Below are 22,706 nucleotides of genomic sequence, written 5' to 3'. Positions count from 1 at the left end.
AAACAACCCATTCCGTGTGAAAGCACGTTGATTAGTATTAAAACGTACACTTCCACATTTATCCTTAGAGAATGGGCATTAAACGCACTCTCCAGCACCCAGCAACCGAGAGTTCGTTTGCGCTGCCTTATAACTTCACCAGAACTGGGTGTGTGGATGCACCTCGGGAGTGGGCACCCGCGGCTAGTCAAGCGCGTCTCTCAGAATCCTGGAGCTGCTCCCCAGGGACTCTCACCGAGCTGAGCTTGAGGTCACCGCGTACCAGGGCCAGCACCAGGATTGTGAAACATGTCTGTGGATTCCCGCAGCGGTGCACACTCGATGCCCGTGTTCGTGTGCACCGCGCGGCTCACCGCCCCTCCCGCCCTAGCGTCCACCCCACGGTCATTCTCCTGAGAGCTGTCTCCAGACTGGACATGGACCCTCCCCACCGCCTCTCGTATGGGGATAGAGATGGATTGCCAACTGTAAGAGAAATTTTTTTTTTAAAAAAAAATGAAATAAAATCAGACAAATAAAATAAAAGCCCGCGCTCCCCACCGCTGCCTGGCGCGAGGCCAGGCTAGGCGCAGGGATATTGCAAGCGCCTCGCAGCCATGGGTGGTGCTGGCACTGGTGTTTTATAGTAGGGGTTGACGATGGCGGGCTCCTATGTAAAAGCTACCACCAAGCCCCCAGTCCTTGACTAGGGTCTTCACAGTTCGAAACAAGGTCCCCAAACGAGTTAATCTACTAGGTAAGCATTTTGTGGTTAGACTTTAGGTGGGCAGACGTCCAACCATCTACCCGTCTACAGAAGCTGTCACCCCACGTCCCATGATTTGAATCCCTCCGCTTTACGGGGGTGGGGGGGGGGGAATTCACCTCCGCCCTCCCATTTCGGCCTCTTCTACCACTCCCCACACACCCCCTACGGAGCCTCCTGCTCTGATTGACACACGCCATTTGATGTCCGCATTTAAACTGTCCGCGCGCATCTCAGCCAGAGTCCCTTCATTAGGCAAACCCTGATGACTATGGCCCCAAGGCAACTTTCCCCCCTTCTTGGTGATTTCTTTCCACGACCAGCAGCAGGGAAAACACCTTAAAGGAAAAGGAATGTTAGCGTCACTGGAAACCCCGCTCCTTGGAGAGGCTACCGCAGCTGTTGCTATCATGTTTTCGTATTTGCTGATGCAAACAGGGGAACCTCTCTTATTCCCTGCCCATTACCTGCAGCTGGGGACTGGGAACTTTCCGCGGCAGAGTCCCCAGCAAGCGCCTCGGGACCTGCGGGCTGTTCTCGCTCTCACACTCACACTCACTCGGGCAGCCAAGGCGAGAGTTCTGCCCCGCCCCTCCTGGCTGCCGCGTGACGTGTCTACTTGACGGCCACTCTTGCCAATGAGTAGTCGCTCAGTGGGTGGTGCTCCGCTGCGATTGGTTGGCAGAATGAGGGCGCTGCGCAAAAACAGAGAAGCGGAGCGCTCGGAGCTCAGAAACTGCCAGCCGAGAACACAGGCTTTAAGGCTGGAGCAGGAGGCAGGATGGACTGAAAGGAAAAGAGGCAGGTTAGAGGGGAAAGGCTCGGGAAGGAAACAGCAGAAAAGAAACCGCTCGCTGTCTTTACAGCAAAGCAAGGGACGGTTGGATTGAGGATACGGACAAGACTACGAAAGGCAAGAATTGCAAATAGAGCCAAGGAGGGGAGAAAATGTCAAGAGGAACGTCCATCCGGAGAAAGGAAGAGAATGAAAGTTTTATGCTGCAGAACGGCTCGGTCTTTCTCCAGCACAAAATTCTCTCGCTGCCTTTAAGTCCGCTCGCGTTGGCAAGCCATTGACATCAAGAGGCATGCTCAGCGGTGCCAACGGCATCTCCTCTTCCTCTTCATCTTCCTTCTCCTCTTCTTCCTCCTCCACGTTCTCCTCCTATCAGAAAGAAGACAAACCTAGGACAGTCTTGAAATATCGAAATTTCCTCCTTGGGATTTGCCAGCGCCGCGTTGCGCCAAGACTGTCGGAATAAAGGAGGCTGACTATTGCATTATCATTATTTTATTAATTGGTCAGAGTGGGAAGATTACATCTGAGCAGAGGGGACATCTGTCACCCTTCCTGCGTTAAGATTGAAAAATGAGGCTGGATTTGGGGAAGCTCTAAAATGAAGTGAAAGGAATAACAATTTTAGGACAGCCACAAAAGCCCCCCCTCGTAGCACACTATTTAATTTATGTGTTTGAGATTATTATTTTTTGGTGGTGGGGGAGGTAATCGGGTGGCTGACTGGCTACGGGGGAGCGGCTTCCTTTCCTTTTGGAGATGATTGTGCTGTTATTCTTTGCCTTGCTCTGGATGGTGGACGGAGTCATTTCCCAGCTTCATTATACAGTGCAGGAGGAGCAGGAACATGGCACTTTCGTGGGGAATATCGCCGAAGATCTGGGCTTGGACATTACAAAACTTTCAGCTCGCAGGTTTCAGACTGTGGCCAACTCACGGACCCCTTACTTGGACCTCAATCTGGAGACCGGGGTTCTGTACGTAAACGAAAAGATCGACCGCGAGCAGATCTGCAAGCAGAGTCCCTCTTGCGTCCTGCACCTGGAGGTCTTCCTGGAGAATCCGCTGGAGCTGTTCCGAGTGGAGATCGAAGTGCTGGACATCAATGACAACCCTCCCTCCTTCCCCGAGCCGGACCTGACAGTGGAGATCTCAGAGAGCGCCACGCCAGGCACCCGCTTTCCCTTGGAGAGCGCCTTCGACCCAGACGTGGGGACCAACTCATTGCGAGACTATGAGATAACCCCGAATAGTTACTTCTCCCTAGATGTGCAGACCCAGGGAGATGGTAACCGATTCGCCGAGCTGGTGCTGGAGAAGCCACTGGACCGAGAACAGCAAGCGGTGCACCGCTACGTGCTGACCGCGGTGGACGGGGGAGGAGGGGGAGGAGGAGGGGAAGGAGGGGGAGGCGGTGGGGGAGTTGGCCTGCCCCCCCAGCAGCAGCGCACTGGCACGGCCTTGCTCACCATCCGAGTGCTCGACTCCAACGACAATGTGCCCGCGTTCGACCAACCCGTCTACACTGTTTCCCTACCAGAGAATTCACCCCCTGGCACCCTAGTGATCCAGCTCAACGCCACCGACCCCGATGAAGGCCAGAATGGCGAGGTCGTGTACTCATTTAGTAGTCACATTTCTCCCAGGGCTCGAGAGCTCTTTGGACTGTCGCCTCGCACCGGCCGGCTAGAGGTGAGTGGCGAGCTGGACTATGAAGAGAGCCCAGTGTACCAGGTGTATGTCCAAGCCAAGGACTTGGGTCCCAACGCTGTGCCTGCACACTGCAAGGTGCTGGTCAGAGTGCTGGATGCCAACGACAACGCACCAGAGATCAGCTTCAGCACGGTGAAAGAGGCGGTGAGCGAGGGTGCGGCCCCTGGCACGGTGGTGGCTCTATTCAGCGTGACCGATCGGGACTCAGAGGAGAATGGGCAGGTGCAGTGCGAACTGCTGGGAGACGTGCCGTTCCGCCTCAAGTCTTCCTTCAAGAATTACTACACTATCGTCACCGAAGCCCCATTGGACCGAGAGACTGGGGACTCCTACACCCTGACAGTCGTGGCCCGCGACCGGGGCGAACCTGCACTCTCCACCAGTAAGTCCATTCAGGTTCAAGTGTCGGATGTGAACGACAATGCGCCGCGCTTCAGCCAGCCGGTCTACGACGTCTATGTGACAGAAAACAACGTGCCGGGTGCCTACATTTACGCGGTGAGCGCCACGGACCGCGACGAAGGGGCCAATGCCAAATTAACCTATTCTATCCTCGAGTGCCAGATCCAGGGCATGAGCGTCTTCACCTACGTGTCCATCAACTCGGACAACGGCTACTTATACGCCCTGAGATCCTTCGACTATGAGCAGATCAAGGACTTCAGCTTTCAAGTGGAAGCCCGGGATGCCGGCAGCCCCCAGGCGCTGGCAGGCAACGCCACAGTCAACATCCTGATTGTGGATCAGAACGACAACGCCCCCGCCATCGTGGCACCCCTCCCGGGGCGCAACGGGACTCCAGCCCGCGAGGTGCTGCCCCGCTCTGCCGAGCCGGGTTACCTGCTTACTCGCGTAGCCGCAGTGGACGCGGACGACGGCGAGAACGCTAGGCTCACCTACACCATCGTGAGGGGCAATGAAATGAACCTATTCCGCCTGGACTGGCGCACCGGAGAGCTCCGCACTGCGCGCAGGGTCCCAGCCAAGCGCGACCCCCAGCGGCCTTACGAGCTGGTGATTGAGGTGCGCGACCATGGGCAACCACCCCTGTCCTCCACAGCCACCCTGGTTGTTCAGCTGGTGGATGGAGCCGTGGAGCCCCAGGGCGGGGGTGGGGGCGGAGGCGGAGGGCCCGGGGAGCACCAGCGCACCAGCCGCTCTGGTGGCGGGGAAACTTCACTGGACCTCACGCTGATCCTCATCATAGCCCTGGGCTCAGTGTCCTTCATTTTCCTGCTGGCCATGATCGTGTTGGCCGTGCGCTGTCAAAAGGAGAAAAAACTCAACATCTACACCTGTCTAGCGAGTGATTGCTGCCTCTGCTGCTGCTGCTGTGGCAATGGGGGCTCCACCTGCTGCGGCCGCCAAGCCAGGGCGCGCAAGAAGAAACTCAGCAAGTCAGACATCATGTTGGTGCAGAGCGCCAATGTCCCCAGCAACCCGGCCCAGGTGCCGGTGGAGGAGTCCGGGAGCTTCGGTTCCCATCACCACAACCAGAACTATTGCTATCAGGTCTGCCTCACCCCGGAGTCCGCCAAGACCGACCTGATGTTCCTGAAGCCCTGCAGCCCTTCCCGGAGTACAGATGCTGAGCACAACCCCTGCGGAGCCATCGTCACCGGGTACAGCGACCAACAACCAGACATCATTTCCAACGGAAGCATTTTGTCCAACGAGGTAAGGCTGAAGCGAAAGAACCACCATCTCTCATCTCCTCCATCAGAAAGCCTCCTCTAGCCCGGCCCTTTATCTCTCTGGTGCACTGTGTAGTTTTAGGGTGTTAGCTGGTTTGTATGGCTGTGGGAAGGCGAGGATATGGGGGTCACCTTTTCTCACCTGGTGAAGTGTAACCTAACTTCCGTGTTGTTCCTGACTGCGCTCCACCCCTTTGCTTTTATTTTCCTTCCCTCTCCCTTTGCTTCTTTGACACCTCTTAGCTTCCTCCTCCCTCTCGCCTATTTAGGGTCCTGCCTTCTTTGAAACTTGGGGGACATAAGAAGAAAAAGCTTGAAGAGAGAAAGTAGGGTGGGGGAGGGGCTTCCTATCACTGACAAAAGTCTTTTTCTCTTTGCATCTGTCCCAGGCATTAATAAAGTTGGTTCAATTTTGGCTTGTTTATCGCTGCTTTCAGTCGCGTGTACAAATGAGCTATAGGTTGTTTAACTTTATATGATTGCCTAAATTGGATTGCATGTGTTGGTGACCAGTTACTTCTCTGTGGGGGGAAAAAAAACCCTCAGCTCTGCTCTGGACAGCTTTAACACAAGCTCTTGAAGCCCAATGCCCACACAGTGTGAATTTGAATGAAGTTCTTTTGGCACCAAACCCTGTAAGAGTAAAGCAACTGAAAGCTTGAACAATTGTCTTAAATATATGGTTTCAGTAATAATTACCTCCTTGCCACTGTGTTCTTGAGGAAATGCTCACTGTTGGCTTTCTTCATCAAAGAATTTGGCTTGTCAATTCCAATTCCTTTTTTAAAAGATAGAGACATAGGGGCAAAGTTGGAGGGTGGGGAGTGGGGAGAGCCATGTAAAGCAAAGCTGGACTGAGGTGTGTGGGCTGTGTGGAGCTTGCACGGGGCTTCCTGAGGGGAAAGTGGGGGCAGGATTATGACAGTCTTTCTTGGCCTCTCCTTATTTTGAGTCTCAGATATACCTCATTGAATTTCATGAATATTTGTACAGCTCATTTGTATCCTAAGTACCTCTTGGAAATAAACAACAAAATAATTCGAGAAATTATCCAAACTTTTTATTACTGAGCGTGCTGTTTTTCTTGTGTCCATCAGTATGCACTTAAACACTCTGTAGCTTGTGGAAGGACAAGACACAGAATTCAATTAGGGTTCTTCTGTGGTAGACACAAGAGTATATTAAGCCTAGCTATGAGGTTGTTTGCCTTCTCCCTTTACAGTAAGATACATTCACAGTGGGCCAGCGAGTTTTCTTTTTTGAAGCCTTTACACCTGAATTAAAAGAAAAAAATCTAGATTCAAATGTCTCTACACATTTCTCCTGCTCCTACTCAGCAATCACTAGGCTGTGCTCTTATGAAGGCCTGCACATTCATTAAAATTTATACCAGTGCTTAAACCCAATATAGTTCTCATTCTCAAAAGCAAAATGACCATTGCACCCCCTGGATTTTAGTGCTCTTTATTTATTTATTTTCTTTCCTAGAACAAACACCAGCGAGCAGAGCTCAGCTATCTAGTTGACAGACCTCGCCGAGTTAACAGGTATGAACTCTTTGAAAGCCTCACCTTGGTGTGTGAACAGCTTCCTACCTAGTAAAAGTAAGAAGTAGGTGTGTTGTTTCATATTAAAAGACACAATGCATACATACTTTAATCTAGAGCAAAGCATAAACACTGTATATAATTTATTTATCTGTATACTGTGGGCTATAAAATGTTTTTTGTTTATAGAAAATTATAAAATATTAACCATTTTCCATGACTTTTCCACATATATATTATAAATGTGTCACAGGCATGTACTTAGCTCCAGTCATAGAATAATGTCCAAACTTCACATGTTGGATGTCCCAATTGACTGTGAAGGCTCCAGGATTTAAGTGGGAAAAAAAATGAGGTTCATGTGGAACTAGAGGTACATAAGAATTTCAAGAGTCTGCAGCACATGTCTGTGGCCATGTGGTGGCAGAAGAATGTTTTCTGTGTTTACATTTCTTTTTTTTTATTCTAACATTCTCCTTTTTTTGTGTTTTTAGTTCTGCATTCCAGGAAGCTGACATAGTAAGCTCTAAAGACAGTGGCCATGGAGACAGTGAACAGGGAGACAGTGATCATGACGTCACTAATCGTGGCCAGTCAGCTGGTAAGTGTGACCAAACAGTAATCTGAATGCCCATTGTGTAGCTGTTTATTTAAATACATTTCCAAGAGATAATAACTTAGGTAATGGTCTGTCTTCTCTTAGTCACTGTATGCTCAGAAGGAAATTGTGGAACATGTGACTTCATTTTGGAGTGGTAAGGGTTGGAATTCCTTATGACTATGAAGAATTCCTGCTTTTTGCAATGTCGTTTAGTGGATTTGAGTCACGTGGAGGTGTCCACATATCGCTCCCTTGTCTATTTCCTTATCTTCAAACAGGATATAATTAGGCTTGTTTATGAGACAAGTTAGCTTATTGAATGCCACAAGGGCAAGAGAAAATAAATACATGGCTGGGCGCTAGAATTAAAACCCCATGCCTTCCAGAGAAATACATTTTACATACCAAATATCACCCGAGAAATGATGATGTTTAAGAGTCACAAACAGGTTGAAAAGTTGAAAATCTAGTTTTCAACCCTGAGTCCCTGGGATTCAGAACATTAGTAATAGACATTTGGTAATTAGAAATGTTAAAGCATCTTCGGTCTTTTTGTATTTTGACAAGTATTAAATTTTGAACTCCAGCATTTATCTACGTAGGTTAACCTTTGTGGTAACTAAAGGCCACAGGTGGGAGCTTAATATAATGTAACTTTTAAATTGAATTTTACTTCTTGATTCTCTATATGAGTTTGACCTTTAAGGATGTGCAAGATAGTCTAATAGTAATTACTAATACTAAAAGAACTCATAGGTACTAAACTGTCTCCTTTGACATAAAAGCAATTTCATAAAATTGTTTGCCTTCCTCTACTTCCATTCGAATTTCACCCATGAAAGATATTTTCTGTTCCCTTTCTTCCTAATTCTGTGTTTATTTGGCACATGGGGAAGTGGAAAGCCCGGGAAATTCTTGAAACATCTGAAAAATGTCCATCACTGAGCTACCTCTCGGTGACACTTAGCTCTCTTGATCCTTGATCTCGGTTTATTCTATAAAGTGATGGAGTTCCTTATTTTCAAGGTAATATCAGTCCTAGAGAGTACTCATTCCTTAAAACACTCGGTATCACTGGGAATGGGGCTGAGGCAGTGTGTCAAAGGGCAATGCACACCCCGCAGGACCTGGCAGCAGTGGCTGCTACAAGACTCTCAGTTGGCTAATGTGGGCTCTGTCTATGGCTGCTTAGTCTTGGGAAACCCGGGCAGGAGGAAAGGGAAAAAAAGACTGCTCAAGGGTCTCTTTATATTGCTGCAAGTCATTAATATGCAGACCTAATGAGACTTGAGAACTGCCAAGAATCCCCGGAGGTCCCTGCCCCTTGCGGGCCTTCACGCTAAGTGAACAGAGCATCTATTTAGTGTCTGGGATCCTGACAACAAACCAGACCTTGCCAGCAGTTTATATGTGAGTACAAAGTCCCTTTCATTTTTGCCCTATATGTGGTATATGATTTATTGTTATCATTTAAAAACTGTACATTTAGAACTATTCATTTCTATTTTCCCCGAGTTTCCAGTTTAACCCCAGTCTTTTTACAATAAAACGTTTGATACGAGAAAGAGAATTCTGCTACATGTTACTTTGCATGCATTTCATTTCTTTCCCGCCCACTCCCTTTTGTGTTTTTCTTTCTTTTTCTTTAAGTAGCACCCCAGGCTCTGTGAGCATTTTAGTCTAGTCACTTAGACATACACAATGAACCGAATAACCAATGCCAAGAGAGAGGAGTGGAGAAACCTTCTCAAGGAAGACTAAATTTGTTAGATATTCCTGTTACCATGTCTTCCTGGGAGCTATTTTATTTCACACAAACAGTGTTGCCATTTTGTTAATGATTCTTCCAAAGAACTTGGGATTCCAGATCCTTTTAAGGACCATTAAAATGCAAAAGGAGAAAAAGAAAAAAAAAAATGTGTTCTGCAATACAGTTTAAATAGGCAAAGCAGTTTCTAGTTTTTGTTATCAAAGTGCTGAACTTTTTGCTCCCATAGCTAAGTTGTTAAATGTGTCAAAGGGTTATAGAATTACCACTCCACTTCTGCAGCTCAGTGGTCCCAGGGTAGACACAATATACTGGGCACAATAAATGCTGTTTTGCAGTTGTAAGAAAGCACTTACAGGGAGAAGTAATTGCACCTTCCTGTGGAATTGATCAGTTGTCATAGGCTTCATTTCATAGTAAGAAGGATTCCGAGTGTTTTTAGTGTTAAAATGAATGCATAAAATTAAAATGCCTTTTACTAAGTGACGTTTTTCAGTTCATACTGCTGTTTTGTGTTATAAACCTCTCAGCAAGTTAGCAAGGATATTTCAGAAGTGAAATTTGCTCCCCCCCCCAATGTGATTTATTTCTTGGTTAAAGACAACTTAGGTTGAACTTTTAAATGTGCAAAATGAGGTAATTAAGCAAATCTCACTAAACTTGTTAGGAGAAAACGCAATAAGATCAGAGCAAGAGTGGAAAAATTAAGAACTCTGAATTCTCTGTTTTAGATTGTGCCTCTTGCCGGTGCACACTGTAGCTGACTCTTTTACCTGTTCAAATTCCCCATTTTTTTCTTTACTTCCTCAATTTTTCTATGTTAACCTTGCTTTATTCTTATTTATTTGCACAGTACATCGAACTATTCTTTCTTGAGTCGTTTCCTGTCTTGTTCTTTATTTCTTTCCTTCCTGTGCTTGTGCAGTCTAAGCTTACAGCAGCCTCAAGCCTTCTTCACAGAAAGGCTGCCGACAAGAAGGCAGCTGCAGAGAGTCACATAAGCTTTCTCAGTTGGCCACTGCACCTGGCTGCATGCACAGAATTCCTGGGTTTGACCACTGCTCCATATCAGTGTGCTTTTTATAGCCTTGTCAAGGTGCTTTCTGCTTTTTTTTTCACTACACTATTGATGTTTCGGTTGGATATGGCAGGGGTCCAGAGAGATGTGGTAAAGGTTTGAATAAGCCATCACAAAGGGAAAACTGATGAACTACAGTCCAAGGACCGAAAACTAATTTAATAAAGCATACTTTCAAGCTTCTGTAGTACGTCAGTATTTTAAAAGATTTATTTTTCTATCTTAGAATAAGGATATAGCATCTTAGCTATATGATTTTAAAACTTACTGAAGTATATTTACACAGATGTATTTAGTGGTAAGAAATAGGTCTTTATTAAATGTCTATGCTAAGAAAATACGACAACGAGTTGTGAATTCATTTTATTGCCTTTCCCTTTCAAAAGGTATGCTAAAAGGGAGAATTTCAAATAATGTCGTTACTTACAACAACTAAAACTTGCCAGATTTGTCTTAAAATATTTTGTTACAAGAATTTAAGACATTTATTCATCATACATGGTAAACTTTTGGATATAATTTAAAAATAAAATAACTAGAATTGTCAATTTTTCAAGATAGTAAGTAAAATATATATGTCATATATTACATTGAATAGCTACAACATTTGCAAGAGAATTCTTATTTTTCATGAACTATAAGTATCATTTTCTTAGTTCTACTAAGATTTCAGGTGGTGGTAACAAAAGCCTTGACTGATAAATACAGGGGATTCACTCCAGCTGTTTGCTAAAGCTTGCTTGGGTTTCTGGTGAACTATGAGCTACAATCTGATAAAGTGAGGATGTGTATAACTGGAAAAATGGAGAAGAGAACATATGGAGGGAAAAATGGAGAACACTACAAGTAGTTTGAAAGCTGATAGGAAGGGATAGGATTTTGATGTGTGTTTTATATGTCAATGAGTAATGATAAATATCTCACCCTGTCATAGTCTTAAAGATACATCTACCTTATAAGTGTTGTTAATATGAAGTACTTTTGGATACTTTAAAGGGTGGCTAGAAATTTTCTCAAAAATGAGTTTGTTTTCTTTAAATTTGTTTTTAACACACACACACTGAAGGTTTGATTAGAAAGAAGGATTGTCTTATATTATTATCAGAAAGGAACACGAATTGGATACCCTTCTAATTTTCTTCATAATAGCGTTTCTCAACAGAACCACCAACAGTTGTTTAAAATATAGATACATGTATATTAAATTTATCCGAGTCTATCTTTGTAAAACAGTCAGTTTCTTATATTAGCTGTCATAATTGCAGAATAACTTATTCCTGAGGACCAGCAAGAAATGACTGGAAATAATAACTGCAAGTAAAATTACATAGCTTACGACATTTTGTAGATGTCATCAAGATTTCAAAAAAATTGTCTTATGTTTTTCATGACTCCACACATGACATAAGTTTAATCATAAATGCATTCAAAAAGAGAATATTACATTGAACTTATTAAATCTTGAACCTTCAAATCGAGCCTTAAGAACTCGTGAGAAGAAGGTGGATGCTCTGAGTTGCATCACAGGTAATGGAATCGGCATCTTGTCTGGTACGTGGTCACGTTTTCACAAAAAGTTAAACACTCTTCTGCGTATTTGGTAACTAAAGTTACACAGTCAATGTGACTAATGATGAATGATAAAAGAACATTGTTAGTCACTTGCTGCTCCCCTGCGTGAGACCCATTAATGGGATACATTTATTTAATTCTCCAACTATTTATCTAAAAGACAAATGAAAAAAGTCTGTTTTCTATTAATTTCTCAGTTTCTTATTTGAAGTTTATTGATTATGCTGTGGTTTTCGTTTTCATTTCGATCACTGATTTTTTCATCGTAAGAAATATATCCACTTGTTTTCTTGATAAAACTGGTGAAATACTCAGGCCCTATTCCAGACACTTTACCTTCTATTCCAGTTATATACAATGATATTTAATATTGCCAAGAAAGACTCACTCTATAGCTTCATAACTTTTTTTAAAAACATTGCTTACCAAATTTCTCTGTTGTCAGATGAGACTGTTTTGTACCAAACTTTCAGCGATCCTTAATTTTTGTTAGCAACAGGCTATGAATACTTCTTATTCATAGCATTGTTATATAGAAAAATTAATTAGAAGTTATAGAAAAAAATGCCAGTTTGAAAGATGAAAAATACAATTAAATATATAGCTAAATATAAAATAATTTATAACATCAAGAGCTATCTTAACTCTGGCATATTTGTTTATTAATGAGATCACAGTAATTTGAATTACAATGAATACTTGTACGTATATACTTAAACGTTGTGAATGGCTGGATTTTCATGTTTGATCATAATTTCCCCCATTTAAAATGATATGCATCAATCAAATGAAGAAAAAGTTACGAACTGGAAAACCTTTCATTAGTATTTATCTTTTCATGATGGAATATAACAATTCTACACTAATAATTTGGACTTAAGATCCACAATTCTTCAAATTTATTATCTCAGATTTATTTTTAAAATAATTATGCGTAATCATTTTTTCTTAAATGTGATTTATATAATATACAGGAGCCTTCTTTCTCCCATCACTAAATAAAACAGATAAAAGTTAACCACCAGTGGATCCAAATACAAGTCTTGTGCCAGAGATGAACACATGCTCATCAGGAATCTTCTCTTTCTCTTTTAGCACGCCTGTCTTCTTGCAGATGTGTGTAGAGTGTAATGAAACATCTCCAGGATTTCCATTCTGTTCCCAATCACATCGTGTCTCAGTACTTAATCTCTCTGGAGATTACTCACAAGTAATTCACCTTCAGGCTCGTCCATGGCAGTTATCAATAGAATGTTACGATGAAGGATGGGCTTAGGATCATGCGTAGGTTTTTTTTTTTTTTTAAATGAAGTCGCTCTTTAGTGGGATTAACGGACAGTAATTATCTTGGCATCGTTTCCTCAACTTTTTTTATAGTTAATGCCCATTAACTCAAAAAACTTGCAGAAATTCTAAAAGTTTTATTACTTTGAAATATTGTTTTTTATAAACATTTTCATTTAAATCAGTGTGTAATAGTACATCAGTTGAAGCATTACATTTTCCTTTGAGAACTCGAGACTTCTAGATATTTGGGCAATTAAGAGTCAAGTGTACTCATTAAATAAATATTCTATGTTAGTTTTAAAATCCAGCTTTTCATACATTTGAGAGACTTTATGATATAAATTAATTGTGTTTTAGTTATTTGAAGTTAATCAAAATTGTACTTACCAGATGGTTCAGTGGGGAAAGGTCCTTGAAACTCAACCCGATGAACTGAATTTCATCCCTAGTAACCACAGAGTGGAAGGAGAGAAACTACCCATGCAAGTTGTGACCTGACCTGACCCATACACATGTGCCATATAGTATGTGCGTGTGCGTGCACATGCACGCACGCACACACACACACAAAAGAAAATAGATATAAATTTAAAACACTAGAAAGATTTACCAATATTTAAAACATTCAGTAAATGTACTAGCATGTTTAGAAAAGCATTGGCATGATATCTTTCTTTACATTCTTCTCTGTGTTGTGCTCTATACCACGTGAGTATCAGGTTGGGTGGGCATGGTGACAGTTGACTGTATTTGGGTGTCTAAAGCATGAAAATTAAGAGTTTCAAGCTACCCTAGGCTACTTAGCTATTTCTAGGTCAGCTTGGGCTGTATAGCGAATCCCTGTCTCAAAAATAAGAGCAAATGATACAAACAATGGGGCTCAGAAGTTAAGAGCACTGGCTGCTCCTCCAGAGGCCCCGAGTTCAATTCCCAGCAACCTGCTTGAGACCATCTATAATGATTCATGGGAGAGACTAGAGGGGGAGAGGCGAGGGAGGGAGAGGAGCAGAGTAAAGTATATAGCTCAATAAACAAAAAATAGATACCATAGGTATCAAAAATTCTTGGGCTATTGAGATAAATGAGTTAGTCAAGTGCTTGCCTTTGAAGCCTGGAGCATGCACTTGCCATCCCACCGCTGGGGAAGTGCAGACAGACAGAACCTTAGTGCGCACTGACCAGATGGCACAGCTTACTTGGCAAAGTCCAGGTTCGTGACAGACGCCATCTCAAAAGACAACAAACAAAAGACAGTGGGTAACAGCTGAGAAATGATGTGCACATACAAATAGTTACTTGCACATCTGAACTCATCTGGAGACACACACCACATACACTACACTACACATATACATATATGTACGTATACAATACCCACAAATTCTTGTACATGATTCAACAACTAGATGGACTTTCTTGCTCACAACCAGGTAACATTTAATAGTCTTGTTAGTCTAATGAATGTGATAAAATTTGTAGTGTCATTTTCAATCTGGGGAGATAGAGTATGTGTTGACTAGGACAAACATTTACAGTACAGACGAGCACTAAGGAATATGTCAATATTATCTGTAGCAGTTTCCCAGTGCTTTTGGTTACTGTGGCTACCCTAATTATAGCCATTTGTTTTTGGTTTGTGCAAGGGGGGTAAATATAAGCGGCTTATAGGCATATGGACTGTCCAAGTTCCATGACAGATACCTTTAGGAACTCACTTTCCAGGAAAGTAAGAACCTTACTATTTCCTATGTACAAAATGGACAGAATTCAGGCCATCGGCCATTTGTGAATTTGGGCTGAATTACTGTTGAGTTTTACTTGCCATTTAAAACCTAAAGTCTGTTGTCTAACTGTGGTCAGAGCTTGGCATACCCTTTCTGTGTTTGTAGGAACATCAGCCGATGCTTTGTTAGAGGATGCAGATTAAGAAGCCCAGGTAGCCGGGGTTTCTCTCTATTATCAGCCCATGAGAGTTTTCAAATATGCTTTATCCATTCACCCTTTTCCTCAACTTTTAAAAAGTTGGCAGCCAGCATTGTTTTTTTTTTTTCCACCAGTATTCTGAGTTTAAAAACTGTCTCTGCAACATTTTAGCCATAGAGTCAGACCTTTTACGTTTGCCCATCATTTATCCTGTTTTAAATGATAGGGGAAGCAATATTAATTTTTTGTTTCCATCAGATTAAGAGAAAATTTACTTAGTAAAATGTTTTCACCTATCACTACATTACCTGTAGACTTTTCCCACTGTATGGCTGCCCATGGTGACTACATCTGGAGTTTCTTGTCTCTTCCCTTTTTCTCTCTACGGTTTTCTCTTCTTCCAGGTATGGATCTCTTCTCTAACTGCACCGAGGAATGTAAAGCGCTGGGCCACTCCGACCGATGCTGGATGCCTTCATTTGTCCCTTCGGATGGACGTCAGGCTGCAGATTACCGCAGCAACCTGCATGTCCCCGGCATGGACTCAGTTCCAGACACCGAGGTCTTTGAACCTCCCGAAGCCCAGCCTGGAGCAGAGAGGTCCTTCTCCACCTTTGGCAAAGAGAAGGCCCTGCATGGCACCCTGGAGAGGAAGGAGCTGGACGGATTGCTGTCTAGTACACGAGCGCCTTACAAACCACCATATTTGAGTAAGTATCACACAAAAGTTTACATCAAAGTAGTTCCTCTTAAGAAGTAAAGGTCCACATTCTTATTGCTGAAAACTGTGAGTTCTTAGAAACGATGATGAAAATTGTTTTTAGTTTTAAGCAGTACTTGATGACGGAAAACTGATACAGTTGGCAGGAAGGTGGGCTCTGGTGTTAGGGTTATATTTAAAAGACACAGGCTTGGTTTTCATGAAAAAATATTTTCAGATGTTCTATATTTCCCTACAGTGTGGAACCCTTGTGTACTTGATTTCTGTGTAATTTGAAGGTCCAATCAAAGTCAGAGTCCTTTGGGGGGGGGGGGATGTAAGGCATTCTGGGTATTGAACTCAGAGACTTGTGCATATCAGACAAGCACTTTATCCCTGAGTTATGACTCCTGGCCTAGTCTCATGTTTCCTGATGCTGTTGGCTGGTATCATCAGCTAACTGTGGTTTATAGAATGAAATTAAACGTATTAGACCAAATTTAGCGTAGTGTTGGTGTGTAGACTTCATACTGAGCTTTCACTAGAGATTCCGAGGTTTGCTGGTGAGGACTCAGGTCCATAATCAGAGCCGGAGATACTGTGTGACAGAGTGACCAGTAATCTTGTAGCGTTGAGACAACAGACATTATGATCCTTAGTTCAATAAAGAAATGTACTGTGGATTATCCTATACAGTCATATGACAGTGAAAATATTTGGGGTTTCTATGATAGCTGTCCTTTGAAGACCTCAGTAATGAAACTATTCCGTTTAATCTGCTCCATAACATCGTCTCCTTTTTGCTAAAGGATAAATACAATTTATAATTCAATTCCGGTTAAGCCACATAAGTAATACTCGACGGAGGTAAAAAAAAATTCATGGCAACTCAATCTAAAATCGAAATCTACCTGGTATTGAAAATTCTATTGCGTTTGATATATTTTTTTCATCTTTGAGTATCAAGAAAATATTCATTGGATCCTAAAACTGAATAAAGATTGAGAAATATTGGAGATGTATTATTTCTATTGAAGCTGGTAAAATAAGAAAGATTTTAAACTTAAAAAAGAAAACAGAGTATGCATAATATGTAACATATATATGTATATATTAAGAGTGTGTAATGCAAAAAAATCACATAATAAATTTATTGATGCCATGGTTTCTAATGTTTGACAATAAGAGCAGGCAAGTGTTTCTTTCACTGAGGTCCTAATCAGATTCATAAATAGGGATGATAATAGTGATCTTTTTTTTAAATGAAAGGTTGTGTTCAGGTTCTTAAATGTCAAGGAAAGACTGTTACTTCAGAGGATACACCACTTTAGTATCACAGAGTCTGTTAATGATGCCTTTTTTGAATCACTGATAATTCATCAGTCTTAATTTTATTTATACTATATAAAAACATAAACACATAAATTATTGGGAGTCTAAGATCCAAAATTAGACATATTCACACATTCTCGCTTTTTCAAAGAGAGCAAAAGTCAAATTTTATAAAGTGGACCATGATGAGGTCTTCTTAGACTGAGTTATAGATTTGAAACTGTTCTTAAAAATAAAATGTTTCCAAAATAATATGAATAATCCCACCTTCTTTTGTGTAACTTTAAGAATATGTTTTAGAGAAAAACATTATTAGCAATTTTAAAAGGGAAAATTTAAGTGTATGTGATTCTAAGGAATTAAAAGTGTATGCTTTTAATGAAAACTAATATTTCCTTTAAGGACATATTGTCAGGTTAAGACAATTCACAGAAAATGGAAAAGCAACTCTTTTTTATAATTTTGTGAATACAATGTTTGGCAAATTATACTTCTATTTAAACCTGGAACTTGCTATAACTGAAAAAGCATTTTCTTAACTGATTTTTGCTTTTAATAATGATCATAGTAATCATATTTACTATTAGTAACAACATTATCCCTTTTTATTGCAAAATTTTCTATTTTGCAAGAATTTAATATTCTCATTTAGAAGCTTGAATTTAGGGCCATTTATTTCATACCTATCTGTGTTAGCATAATCAAATAAAAACATCTATTATTGTACTTTGTAAAGTATATTGATTAAGCATGTCTGTTGAATCAAATTAGTCTCTAATTACACTCTATATTTTTCACTATAGATTTTTTCCAACTAATATTGTTCCAAATTCTCAGTGTTTGGAATGAAGTGTGACCTAAGTAGAGAATAAATAGGAAAAAAAAAGGCCCTTTTTATTTATCATGTACGTAATTCACCCTGGAATTTTGAGCATGTATGAATTTCTCCTTTTTAAAAATAACAATATTTTAGTGATTTATGTCATGTTAAATTCAGACAATCACCTTTAATGTTATATCTTGACAGAGACTTAATAGACACAGTCAATGTTAATGTTAGTCCAATAGTACACATTATACACTCAGGTTGTCCCTGACCATTCTCCATCATTGGCTGAGAGGATTTAATACCGTGTCATTTATCATCAGGAATGGCAACATTCTCATATTCTAAATTAAAAACCTAGTCCATCATACAATTAAAAACCCTAAAAATTCACGCCAATTACTTGCTTATCAGAATGTTTAAATAATTATGCTGTTTTGCTTTTGTTACCTATGCATTTAGTTTTACAATGAGTGCAATATACATTTGTTGTTTAGGAAAGTAGCTAGCTATATATTTAGTCATTTTTTTTAAAGTTTCCAAAAATGCCTCCTGAGGTAACCACTGTAATTTATATAATAATGATGAGCAAAAGGCAATATTAGATTAAAAAATACAAATTAGATAATTGTCTATGCTGATCCCTTCTGAGTACTATACCTCTGATAGTTTTTTTTAAAGCTATACTAAAGAAAAAGATATAAGGTGTTTGCATACAATGAAAATGGCAATCTAAACGAGTTACAGATTCTTTATTAACACATAGAAAACGTCCAAAGAGTCAACACGATCTGTTTACTCAACTGGAACTTACAGCAACTGGTGTCATGCTGATAACATCTATCAATACTTCCTTAGTCACAAACGCTGCCTGACCTGTGTTTTCCTACTTAGATTACAGAGCTGTGGATTTCGTGCTCACAGCAAAACTGTGTATGTTGGAAACAGATATATTACCTAGATTTACCTGAACCTTTTCACTTTAGCTTAGCTTCATCACCTTACATTTTATTGGATTAATAAAAATCCTAAAACACAAATTTAACTTTTAACTGAAGTTAATAATTGCTTTCCGCAATTTAGAAGCCAATGTAAAATGGGAAAAAGACATTCCCTGGGGATTAGCAATGACACTGCACTTTTATCAGAAGGATTCTCAGGGTGTGGTTTTTATTATAGGCATTTTATTTAAAGCAATTTCATCCTTTAAATGACAAAACGCATTACTTGAAACAGTCTGGCTAGTCTCAGAAGATAAGAAACAGAAATACTTTAACCCCAGCAATGAGGAGATGGATCAGTGTGCAAAGTGCTTGCCTTGCAAGCAGGACAGCCAGAGTCCAGGTTGTCAGAACTCTAATCAAATGCAGGCATGCAAGTAACCCTGGCAGCGGTGAGGCTGGTACAGCTGTGCCCCTGTGTGGCCAGCTGATCTAGTGGGATTGGGGAGTTTCAGGTTCAGTGAGAGACACTGTCCCATAAGAGAAGGTAGAAAAGGGATTGAGGAAGGCACAATGACAAATGCAGTGGCCTACACAAGTGACAAGTCCTGCTTCTCACAGATCATACCCATTCATGCTTGCACATGCAAACTCTCTCTCTCTCTCTCTCTCTCTCTCTCTCTCTCTCTCTCTCTCTCCCTCAAGAAATAGCTTCAGGAAAGGCAGTTCATTAGTAAATGTGTTACTTATATAATTGACCAAACCCTGAATAAACAAAACAATACTGAGATATATTTGGAGTCACTCCTGAGTATATGCTAATGTTAAAATGTTTTTGGCAGTAAATCAGTGTGGTCCAAACTAGAAAGCAGAAGCAATGCAGAAAAAAAAAAAAAAAGCATGAGGATACACAAGGAACATTTTCTGATGATTTTATTTTTTTTCTTTAAGATATGTTCATGTATGTCCTTTTTCCCTCCAGTATGTAGTAATCATTCATTATGCATTTGTGATATGGAACTTTTTGACACGTTCAACACATTAAATGAAGCAATTAAACATCGCTGATGTAACGTTCTTGAAAACTCCTTAAACCCAGGGAGTCTTCTAGACTCATCAGTTTAGAGGGAACCACTTGCTGAAACATGTCGTAGTCCATCAGGCCTTCATATTAGAAGCATCTAGACTAATGCTTGTGTAGAAAAAGATCACTTGTCCCACTGCTTTTTGTCAGCTTGTGCATTCTTTTAAAATTTTGCCGCTCACTTAGACCACACTGAAAAGATAAAAAATTTAAAACATTGCACCTAAATTGTGGCTGATCTAGTCTACCTAGATCTCTTCTTAGTAAATCCAGAGTTGGTTAAAAGCTCTTTTTTGGCATCGGCTTCTGAGCGCTTCCAGCCTCGAGCTGATGGGAAGTGGGGAACATGCTTTGTTTAGTAACATCTCTCCCAATGTCTTCATTATCTCAGTGCGCCTTCTGTGAGTTTTCATAATTTGCTGAACTCAATAGTGTGTTGAGAGCATATACAGAATTCAAGACAAAATGGCTTTCTTACTGACACTCCTTGCTAGAATATTTATATAACTCCATGCGGTGGTATCTTTGGGATATGTCCATTCCAGTAATGGCATAGTATAGCAGATCTGTTAAATCTACAGTGTTTTTTATTAAAGTATTAAAAAAATTTCTGTCATATAGTTGTAGCCATCAGTAAATGATTTTTATGATTTTTGTGATTTTTCTTTTCAGCAAAGTAATTTCTTTGAATGCTCATTTTTTTTTTCCTCCACGCTCGGTTACTTACTAATCAAATATTTCTGAGAGCTTTGTTGTTGATCTCTTGGTCTTCTTTCCTCACTCCCAGATCCATGAGCCCAATTTACTTAAATGTTCACTTCATCCATTTTTGACAAATCCCAGTTCTCACTCTAGTGGAGCTGTTTTTCTATTAACTTCCGTGACTCCAGGATTATGAAGAAATCTCCTGTCAACAAATAGCTTACTCACTTGTACAGAAAATTAATGATAACAGACAATCAGTAGCAAAGCTCAGCCCTGCGTCTACTGTTACAATCTGATGTTCGCCTAATCCCGGTAGTTCATATATGTGCAAGCCCTTCATGTATTCCCAGTTTCCATCATCACCGCGCTTAACTGAAGACAGCAGCTGCCTGGGTCTGCCCTATAACCCTAGGGATACGAGACAACTGGTTGTTACTCCGCTCTTTAAGTTCTTTCTCATGGTGTATCAACTAATAGTGTTAGAAGTTATGAAAACTCTTCAGAGAGGCAACAGGGAGACCCAGTGTTTCATTTCCTATGCATGCTCATCTGCCACTGCTGGGGGTTTCTTACCTTGGCGTTGTGTGTCTCCTTAGGCAACCTCCTATCATTGCACATCTTCACACTGACTGATGGCAAACTAGTGTCCATCCAAGAAAGCCCTAATCCCTTTGCTAAAGAACTCTTACAGTTTCTTTAGTCACCGTTCTTGCTTTATTTATAACTCTGTAATGTTTAAAGCGCCATTTAAATATGTCTGTAAATTTAATTGACCTGAGTTTGATAATCTTATAAATGATTTACCCAAATTATCATATGCTGAGAAGAAACTTCTGTGATCCTTATTAAAAATAATGTCTTTCCAAGCAATTGCAAAGGTTGCTAAAGTTTGCTTCTGTCCTATATTTTTTTTCTCCTGACACAGTTACTCTCTTGACACTTCCAGACCTACTGAGAAATGCATAGTATATTTTAAATCACTTATGAACAGTGAAGAATGGATATTTTATAATATGTGGGTATACATAATACTATCATCATTCATTCATTCACATATCTTGGCATAAGCACAATTTCTGCACTTTTAAAGCAAATATCTTTCACAACTTAAAATGTTGTTAGTTTAATCCCTTAATTAGATAATATATGTAGGGATTTTAGAAAGCAGTAAAATTTGAACTTATTATAGATAATAAAATATGTAGCGGGTGTGGTTGGTCGGCAATTGGAAATAACCAAACTAGCCTTATATAAAATACTCAGCTTTAATAAAAGGAGAAAATGGGAGAAACTTACAGAGCCAGAGTTCCAGTGAAGAGCAGGGGACCAAGAGAGCAAAACAAACAAAACATGGATCTTTTAAAGGTATTTTTTTTTTTTTTTCTCATGCCCCGGAGGGGTCACGCCCCTCAGACAAGTGATTGGTCAGCTTCCCCAACAAAAATGCACTTAGTAATGGTGTTTAAATTATGATTTACCATTCAACCTTTTTAGAACTTAAATTTATTTTGATTTGTTCTTATCTTTCAATATTTTCAAAATTTAAACTTATTTTGATTTGTTCTTGTAACATATTAAATCTTAAGGGACTGAAATAGTGATTCATGACTCTTGACTCTTAGGGTTTTAATTACAACCACTTTGTACCTTGTCAGTGAGGTGTTCCTCCAGCTTCTTGTTTTTGAGTATCTTACATGTGATTCTGCCCCTTTCACTTTTCTATGAAGCTAGTGAGTACATGCCTTCTTCTAGATTTCGCCATCTCTTTGCTTAACTTCTGTATGAATACTGTTTACTGAAGTCATTTATAATTATGTCTTTGAGGAAATATACATGATTAGTTAAAATGTTATTCAAGAACGAATGTGAAGAGATGGAAACAGATATTATTAGCTGTTATTTTACATAATATTCCATTTGCCGTGAGACTTTGTGTAACCAAGGAAAAGTTCAGTTCTATCCTGCACACTTTCATTTTTAGCATATTAACATTTTTGTATACCTCATTTTATATTACAGATCATTTCCACCCTCTTTCTTGTTTTGCACATTGGAAGTAAACCCATTTAAGCATTTGTCCATCATAAGATTCTAACAAAAGAAGATAATCAATTAAAACCTAAGTAGAATTATTCAATGAAAAGGAATGCCTACATATGGAATTATTTTTCCTGCTTCATCTTACTGAGGATTTCTGAATCAACATATGAATAATTTAAGTTATAAATATCTTGTAGATAATCCTGGAATATGCAAATTGATTTGCCTATAAATATCATTAAACAATATTCAATACTCAGTGTCCTAGACTCTTCTTGGCTGAGTGTGTCTTCTAAACTCCTTCTTTGTGTGGAGTTAAAGTCATTTAGATAATGTAGCTTGAAAATAGTGTAA

The 22,706-nt window shown here is 40.5% G+C and overlaps 1 protein-coding gene across 1 annotated transcript; it reads left to right on the top strand.

Moving 5' to 3' along the window:
- The first annotated feature begins 1,505 nt into the window (after positions 1 to 1,505).
- On the top strand, positions 1,506 to 22,395 carry Pcdh10 (protocadherin 10). The gene is made up of 5 exons (XM_038348013.1): positions 1,506 to 4,931; positions 6,437 to 6,495; positions 6,990 to 7,096; positions 15,129 to 15,434; positions 22,332 to 22,395. The coding sequence occupies exons 1-5, from the start codon at positions 2,301 to 2,303 to the stop codon at positions 22,370 to 22,372; spliced, it is 3,144 nt and encodes a 1,047-aa protein (XP_038203941.1). The 5' UTR covers positions 1,506 to 2,300; the 3' UTR covers positions 22,373 to 22,395.
- Positions 22,396 to 22,706: the final 311 nt, after the last annotated feature.

This window comes from Arvicola amphibius, chromosome 11, assembly GCF_903992535.2.
Source record: "Arvicola amphibius chromosome 11, mArvAmp1.2, whole genome shotgun sequence".
Taxonomy (NCBI): domain Eukaryota; kingdom Metazoa; phylum Chordata; class Mammalia; order Rodentia; family Cricetidae; genus Arvicola; species Arvicola amphibius.
Note: the sequence above shows the minus strand (reverse complement) of the source record. Positions and strands in the feature narration are given on the sequence as shown.

Coding starts and splice junctions, on each gene's coding strand:
- Pcdh10 (XM_038348013.1), top strand. CDS start 2,301: ATGATTGTGCTGTTATTCTTTGCCTTGCTCTGGATGGTGGACGGAGTC. Junction 4,932..6,436: donor GAAGCATTTTGTCCAACGAG/GTAAGGCTGAAG, acceptor TTTCTTTCCTAG/AACAAACACCAGCGAGCAGA. Junction 7,097..15,128: donor TAATCGTGGCCAGTCAGCTG/GTAAGTGTGACC, acceptor CTCTTCTTCCAG/GTATGGATCTCTTCTCTAAC.